This window comes from Clupea harengus, chromosome 22 (assembly GCF_900700415.2).
Source record: "Clupea harengus chromosome 22, Ch_v2.0.2, whole genome shotgun sequence".
NCBI lineage: Eukaryota > Metazoa > Chordata > Actinopteri > Clupeiformes > Clupeidae > Clupea > Clupea harengus.
This window is the reverse complement of record NC_045173.1, coordinates 9642569-9650641: the sequence shown is the minus strand read 5'-3', so window position 1 is coordinate 9650641 and position 8073 is coordinate 9642569. Positions and strand designations below refer to the sequence as shown.

The 8073-nt window shown below is 43.3% G+C and overlaps 1 protein-coding gene across 1 annotated transcript; it reads right to left on the bottom strand.

Moving 5' to 3' along the window:
* Positions 1–3842: 3842 nt before the first annotated feature.
* On the bottom strand, positions 3843–7951 carry tnip2 (TNFAIP3 interacting protein 2). Its single transcript, XM_012836965.3, has 6 exons — positions 6908–7951; positions 6362–6652; positions 6111–6200; positions 5678–5977; positions 5282–5398; positions 3843–5041 (listed from the first exon to the last, which is right to left on the bottom strand). Exons 1-6 carry the CDS (start codon positions 7229–7231, stop codon positions 4778–4780), a joined length of 1386 nt encoding a protein of 461 aa, XP_012692419.1. The 5' UTR covers positions 7232–7951; the 3' UTR covers positions 3843–4777.
* Between the last annotated feature and the right edge of the window lie 122 nt (positions 7952–8073).

Sequence of the window (8073 nt, the reverse complement as noted above, 5' to 3'; positions counted from 1 at the left end):
TTTCCCCTTCACAGGCTGGTGACCCGATAATGTGATGCGAGAACAGAATAGTTTCTCTGTATGATGCAAAGGCTGCCATTGAGAAAGCACTGTGTTTAGCATAATCCAGACATGCTCACCTCCACTTGGTTTGTTGCTAAATTCCCGAATGAGTGGAGACCGGTGTGAGATTCCAACTAATCACAGCAAAACTGGAACTGAGAATGAGGTTGTCACCTCAGCCAGTGTTGCCGTGAAGATTCTGGAAGTTTCTCTCGGTGGGGGAAATAGGTTTTACCCATCCATTTACTTTAAAACAGTTTAAACTGCGCTGAAGACTTGAAACGGGTGCTTTAGGGAAGAGGCATTCTTAACATGACAAACGACTTGGCACAGAACACCATTTCAGACACCCACAGAGAGGGAACTTTTTCAGAGCTTTAAACTTCCTTTCTCCCTCGCACTCTCTCTGCACATCCTGCCAAAAAGCACTTCACAGTGTGGTAAAAACACCCACCACTACCACCTCTGTCACAAGCAGCGATGATGGTTTGATCTCACAAAAGGGCTCTACACGGGGATTTTTGTGCACTGGCAAATGTACTCTTACAGGTACGCGCTAAAACTCCTGAGTGAATTCCCTGTCGAGTCTGGCTGGGCTTGTGATTGTAATGTGTGCCTATTCAAATAACCAGACAGGCCAGTTACCAGAGGTGCTATGCATGAGTGTATGAGTCTGAGCCACAGCATTGAGTCACTCACAAAAGAGGTCACAACGCAGCACTTCCTGTAGTGCACGTATGTCAGGGCAACTTTTCAAAGTGAAATCTCAAGGATCACTAACAGTCTCTCACTCTCCTTACATGCACCTAGTGATACTCAACATGTTGAAACCTTTGCATGAGGAAGTGGATACATTATCCATTATGTCCAGAGGATGTGTGTGCTATACCCACTTCCTCATAGAAGTCAGAGTGGTTCTTTGGTTCTATTTTCAGATGTCCCCAACAGAAATTACCCTGATTTTAATGTAAATTAACAAATGTCAACATTGCAGGTGACTGATATATCATTATTAGCCCCTACTTTTTAACCAAGGTTGACATTTAGACCTTTTCCAGCAACCCAGTGGGTTGTGCAACTTTTTCCGTTTGTGATTTCAGTTTGACCAAGAGGATTTTGATCTCTTGTGAGGGAAGAGAAGCCAACCTAGGTGGTTCTACATTAGGGACTATGCAGCTTTTTACACCTGGCATTAAAATGTGCCTCGTATCCTGTATTTAGATGTGATATATGATTTTAACCAGATTACATTTACACTTGGTATTAATATCTCGTGTCCAAATTGAGATCTGATCACAGTGTCCAGCTCATGTTTGAGCAGGTCTAAAAAAAAAAAACACAAAAAAGATAAGGTGGTCTGTGAAGCTGCGTTATTGTGTTTGCTTGATTTTAACAGTTGGTTTGGAACAGTTTTGCATGATTACGTATTTCCGCCCACATAGTTGTATGTGGATTGACAACGCAATTGCACTTACACTTGTGTTCAATGTGGTCAAAATGTGTCCCTGACCTCCTCCAGAAGGGGTTTGGCCGATCAGATCATAATCCGTCCTCAATGTGTCTTGACTGCATTTACATCTGTACTTTCATGTGGTCAAGCACTATCCAATTGCAATCCGATCACCCAAAACACATTTTTAATGCCCGTTGTAAAAAGCCCCTATGTTATTTACTGGGACACTTTATCAAAGACAGCTTTCTGCTTAGGCCATCTGTATTGCCTTTGCAGTGTATATGAGCTCTGATGTCTGCTTCCTCCCCCCAGTAGAGTCTGGACAATGACAGGGACCGACACACATGGGCTTATTAGAGGGAATCAGAGATGTGAGACGGGATCCTGGGGCTTGTAATCAGATGGGGAGGGGGGGGGGGGGGGGGGATTGGCTCACTGAGCACAGCCCAAAGCTACACAGAAACACATGAGCGGGGAAACCCCTCTGCCTTCTCACTCGGGAAGTGACAATAGCGTGTTATGAACCTGAACCATGGTACCCCAAAGCTCTGCTTGCTATCTCTACCTTTTATCGTAAAAGCAATCGGTAAAGGGGGGAAGGGAGTGTGTGTGCGTGGGAGGGGGGGGGGGGGTGATAACATTGTGATCGCATTTTCACCCCCAACAATACTGTAAGACGACAAATACAAGTACTGCTCTGCTTTCGTTCCAGCGATATGTAATAGTAACGACTGTCTAGGGAATCCCCTCCTTTATGGGAATTTCCCATTATTGTCAGATAGAGAGATTAAAGGCTGAATCTCTCCATCCATCCGGTGTCTGTCTGGCCGACTGTCAGGCCGACTTTTCCCACTTTGAGCTGAGGAAGAGAGAAGAGCTAGGCCAGGCCTTAGTGTTGGATAGAAACGGAGGGAGCGGTAGGGTGTCGGTGCTGGTGGTCATGATGCTCTGTGGCACGTCAGTTTCTCTTTATACACGGACACTATTCTGAAGGGCCGATCGAAAGGAGGTCTAAGGACTGAGAGGGTGGTACGTAGGAGTGGCCGCCATTCCCCTCTGGAGGCCTTAATGTAGAGGGCACATTATGACCTAATTATTTCCACTCTCAAAACGAGTGGGACGTGTTGAGTGTGTATGTTTGGTTATAGATCATGTGGTCCCAGCAGATGAGGTGAGAGTGTGTGAGACGGGCAGGGGATTCCCTGACTGGCCCACCTAGCCATTCATATAGCATTCTTATATGGAAATGATACTTTCAGAAGTGTCAGACCCAAGCATAAATTGCTAAAACTTGTGTTGAATAACCAATGTTATATTTCTGAGGACACAAAAAGAGAGTCTACTTTCAAAACGTGGGGCTTTAAGGAGGAAAACAAACACAAAACAAACAAAAGCTCTACTGAAGAGTGCAACCAGAGAGGACTAACAGAGCCTCAAGCACTGTCTGAGGACCAGAGCATGAAAAGAAATACGCAATGAAGTTTTCTACCTACGTCATTTCAAGGATGAGATTAGTATGTGTGGTATACACTCAGTAGCTCCTTGTGCTGTTTTCGTCTCAACCCGCTAGCTAAGAAACTAAGTCTGCCCAGAAGGTTAGATGGCATCCAGTGGGTTTTGGCATGTTCTTTGTGTTACTGTGAAATGGTAATGCAACTGATATTACTGTCGTTGGAAAGACTATTCTGAATGTCCCTACTATATTCAAATGGCACATGTAATAATAGTGTGCTACATTTGACCCATGTATTGTTTGTTCCTGATATTTCAGTTCATGTGCCAAACACTGAATTACCCAAGAGACTTCCGTGAAAGCACATACCAATTTAAAAGAGAAGCCTCTGTACCACACATACAGATACACACACACACAGGCCTTGTTTGGTACTGAACTGCCTGCCCACTTTAAATAGACAGCCATTTCCCAGTCCAAAGCTTCTCTCTCTCTCTCACACACACACACACACACTCACACACTTTCTGTCATTCATTCCAAGCCTAAAGACAGCTGGGAATCTGCCTCACTCATAGCCTGTCCATTCAGCATGGCCTGGGAAGGGACTTTCCACAGTACACAAGCATGCTCTTAACACACACACACACACACACACACACACACACACACACACACACACACACACACACACACACACACAAACCTCGTGGAACCTTAATACTATATCTATGACTAGAAAAATCTTAACACCTTCACAATGCCTCATGATCCTGCCGTCATCATCACATAAGGATTTCAGTCTGTTTTCCTGACTCTCGCCTGGAGTTCACCATACTCGAGCACACAGACCAACCACCAACACAAACACATAAAGGCACATATCACTAGGTGTCTGAAATAATTGTGTTTTATTAAAAAAAATAAACCTCTGAATGAAAACTCATCCCATATTTCTTAGGTGAAAGATTCAAGTTTGGCAGTTAAGCTGTTCTTTGACGTGAACCATGATATCTGAAACTGAAACAATTTTGTTTGGAACAACGTGTGAGACGTGAACCGCGATATCACATGTACGTATATCCTGTTTTTATTCCATGATGGTATTTCATGTTTTACAGTAGATCAGAGATGAGAACGTCAAACTAGACGATACTAAACTTGATGTCTCTTGTGATAAAATGTTCTCATACCTCAGTAAATGCGAACTACAAAAATAGATATTCAGATTTAAAAGTATACTGATATATTTCACTAAAAGTAACACTGTTTTATCAAACAAGAATATTACACATAGATATTACAGAATATTATGAATAGCACCATAATAACTCACAATAAAATATAATATTATATAGTATTAATAATATCATGAAATCTACCAAAAGCTTATGTGTTTCCAAACACACTAAAGTATTCACTTGTGCTTTCAACCATTTTGGCAATAGTAAATGAGCGAAAAAGTGCAAAGTTTACCACCTATTGGATAAACTAAATATTCAACTGAGGTATATTTTGCTGTGTCTAGCCACACATATTTGTCTGACATGCAGCATTCTGTGGAAATAAACTAAATAAAAAGTAATGGATTAGACATGGCACAACACATAGCCAGTTCTCCCATTAAAATCAAAGAAAATAACCTTTTAGATTCGACTTTGTATTCGTATTTATAAAACTCTAGCGAGGCACTTGTTCTGATACGACTGTGAGTCAGAGGAAACTGTCAGTTGGGCCCTTGCTCCGACTCAGGGGCATGTAGTGCTTTGCAGTTGGTGATAGTGCCGAGTGACAGAGCTCCTGTCTGTCTGAAGGGAATAAGCTCTCACTCACAGTCTGGCACACTCATCAAGATGCTTCATGTATTCAGTTGTGTGCGCGTCGTCATAGGTGCTGAAGCAGTATGGACACTGTAGATCACCCACACCCCTGCACTCCGTCCGCGTGGCGCTCAGTGTAGAGTGAACCGGGAAGCGCTTGGACCCAGGCTGATCCGGACTGTTGCCTAGCAGTGGTTCTGTCATGGCATCCATGTGCGGGGACTTATTTCGGCCGGCGTGGATTCGGCAGGTTTTGGGCACCTCTCTCGGGCTCTGTGGTGAATTTAAATAAGCAGATATAAAATGTCAAATGATTTTTCTCTCCATAATGCCATAATGTACTTTGCCCTCATTTTAATGATAAAAGTGAAAGATAACAAGCAAACGGAGCAGCCTTGTGATATCTAAAGGCATCAAAGCCTGGTGTATTAGGGCACAGCATGGGTATAGTTCACACTGGGTTTAATGCTGTGGGGCTGTCCTTAGCAGTGGAGCTGCAGCAGGTTCCCTTACCTGACTGCGGATTAGCAGCTGGAGACGGCCCACCTCCTCCTGAAGGTCTAGAATCTTCCCTTGGGCTCTTTCCCGATCAGCCCTCTCTGATTTAAAGTCCTCAATGTATGCAAGGACCTATCGTGATGAGAAGATCCAGGGTATTATTCTAAAGGAATTCATTCTAAAGCTAAAGTCTGCTAATTCTAAAGCTAAGTCATGCTGTCATTCCCATCACTGTGTTCATTTTTCATATACGATCTTTCTTTTGGTTTCCCAGCCACGCATGTAGGGATGATAAAACATTAATTTCATGTGTATGATATGGATGCAGATAAGCTATTAACTTATTTCAAAGAACACTTTTGAGAGGCTTTAAGAGTTGCAGGTTGACGATAATGATGGTGAGGTGCTGACCTGTTGTTCCAGCATTTGGATTCGCTCCTGGTTCTTTCTGGCAACATCGTCCCTCTCTTCCACAAGCCTTTGACAGTCCCTCATCTTCTCGTCCAAAAGGTTGTTGAGCCTGGCGATCTCCTGCTGAAGGAGACTAGAACCCCCAGGTGTCAGACCCAGTCCAGGTCCCATGAGCACCTGACCAGCCGAAGGGCCGGCAGCAGCCAACGCAGTGGACTCCTTTAGCCTCTGGCACAGTCCCCTAACATACTTCTCCCGACTCGAGTCGTACTTCTGCCACTTCGCATTGAGGTTCTCTACCTGAGGTTAAGACACAGAAGGCCACAATGTCTTTCTTCTCAGATTATGACAACTCATAAGGTATTATGTTTGATCTACATGCTAAATGCTAAACATATTTACTGATACAGTAACATTCAAAAGTGATCCTTACATATGCCGCTCTATTTTTCAGCTGCTGATTTTCCTCCTGTAGTTGGGTGACTAAATCATTAAGATGTGCTGCCTCTGTGGAGTCCGTTTTCTGGCAAAAAAAGAATGAAAGTCTGAAACTATAATTCAGTTGATATGCAAGTGCTGACTTTGTCTATTACAGAAATCGCTTAGACACTTTTTTTGTAGAGGAACCAACCGGCCACATAAAATAAGATACAATAATAATCAAAACTACTCAGTGATGCACACCTCTGAGACTTGTGGCTCCTCAGTCAGGGTCCCTCTCTTTTTCTCCTTCTCCAGACGGCCCAGCAGTTCCTGGCAGACCCTCACAGTGGCCCCAAGCTGGCTCCTTAGCTGGTCGGCCTCCTCAGCCAGGGAGTTGCAAAGAACGGTGCGTGTGGCCTGGACACGGTCTGTCTCGGCCAGGGCTGTGCAGAGACGCTGGATCTCCCTTGTCCGGTCCTGGTCTGTCCGCTGGGCCACTCTTTCCAGCTCCTCCTCCTTCGCCCTCACCTGCCGCTGAAGGCGCTCAACCTCCTAAGGGCAACAGGCACCATGCAGGTGTCAGACCGACAGACACCCAGCTAATACAGCAAGTGCAAGTGCTGTGGTAGCCATAATCTTGATGCAGTGTCCCATTTATAGGATAGCAGTAATATACCATTCAAGACGAGTTTGGAGAGATTATTTGCATGTTATACAGTAGCTGTAATTTTAGGATACACACAAGATTGTGTTGTTAAATAGCTGAAGGTAATTTGGCAGGTGTAGAGTACAATAGGAAATACTCACTAGTTTGATTGCTTCCAACTGCTGGTTTCCGTCTGCCTCGGAGTCTTTTAATTTTTGTTTTAATTTGTAAATTTCCTTGCATAAACTCTCCAAAAGAGACTTTGAGGGTCCAATCACAACAGGTTCTTCTCCATCGTCATTGATTACAGTCCTCTCATATTTTCCAAGTCTTGCTTTTAAATCAGCGATTACAGAGTCCCGGGAATGTAGCTGTTGACTTACATTAGCAATCTCCCTTTGCGTTTCATGGTAAAACGTTGTCAGTATAGAACAGCTCCTTATCTTGGCACTCAGCGCATCGTTAACCACTTCGATGTTACTCATGGTACACCTTTTTCCGAATTCAGACGTACTGTAAACAATCACTTTAAAGAGTTGCTAAAGCAAGCAAAACGTCTGCACTATTCCATAAATATAAGCTATTATTTTGCTCGTACCGATTTCGAGTTGGTGTTCGTGGGCTCAGTCGCATGTCTTCTTGTCTAAGGAGAAGAGCTCGCTCGCCTTCAATTTCGAAATAATAATTCCGACACTAGGGGATTTCCTTGGGACTTCCCCAGCGGCACTGGTGGACTTTTCTTGTACTTCACATTTTAACATCGTAGGATAGTTTAATGACAACTCCTTTCCATCTTGTGCACAATCATCAATTCCGTTAATTGTCGAGTCACAAAGAAGAATACCAATGGTTTTTTCCCGAGTATGAAACACTTAATTTGTCTTTCAGCTGCTGCACATGACATGGCCAGTTGCACATGCGTCTCTTCCTGTAACTTGCTAGTTTAAGAACACATATCTCTGAGGTTAATGTGCAAAAAGGCCTCTTGGTAACCACAGCTCACTTTTAAAGTAGAAAAACTGTCATCGAATAGTTTGTTACCTTATAGAGCTACAATGGTGTTCACTAGACATGCTGCTAATCTAAGCTTGGTTTTGCGTATGTGTGCAAGGTGATGCAGAGTGGAAAGTTAAACAAACCATGGACGTAGTATTTCCAAAACTTTTATCACAACCTAGTTTAAAAGGATGTGGACCTTTTTAAGCGGTAATGATGTGATAAACTAACCTGGTAGTACTATTCTCACACTATGAATTGTGATAGACAGTCACAAAAGATATTACAGCTGAAATAAAAAAAATCCTTGTGTCAGTTTTGGAACAATGTC

Bases quoted from the DNA above. Each gene is read 5' to 3' on its own strand.
- tnip2 (XM_012836965.3), bottom strand. From the start codon at position 7,231: ATGAGTAACATCGAAGTGGTTAACGATGCGCTGAGTGCCAAGATAAGG. The intron at 6,201-6,361 runs GTGTGCATCACT...TTTTTTTGCCAG, and splicing joins AGGAGCCACAAGTCTCAGAG to AAAACGGACTCCACAGAGGC. The intron at 5,978-6,110 runs GTAAGGATCACT...TCTTAACCTCAG, and splicing joins TGAAAAATAGAGCGGCATAT to GTAGAGAACCTCAATGCGAA.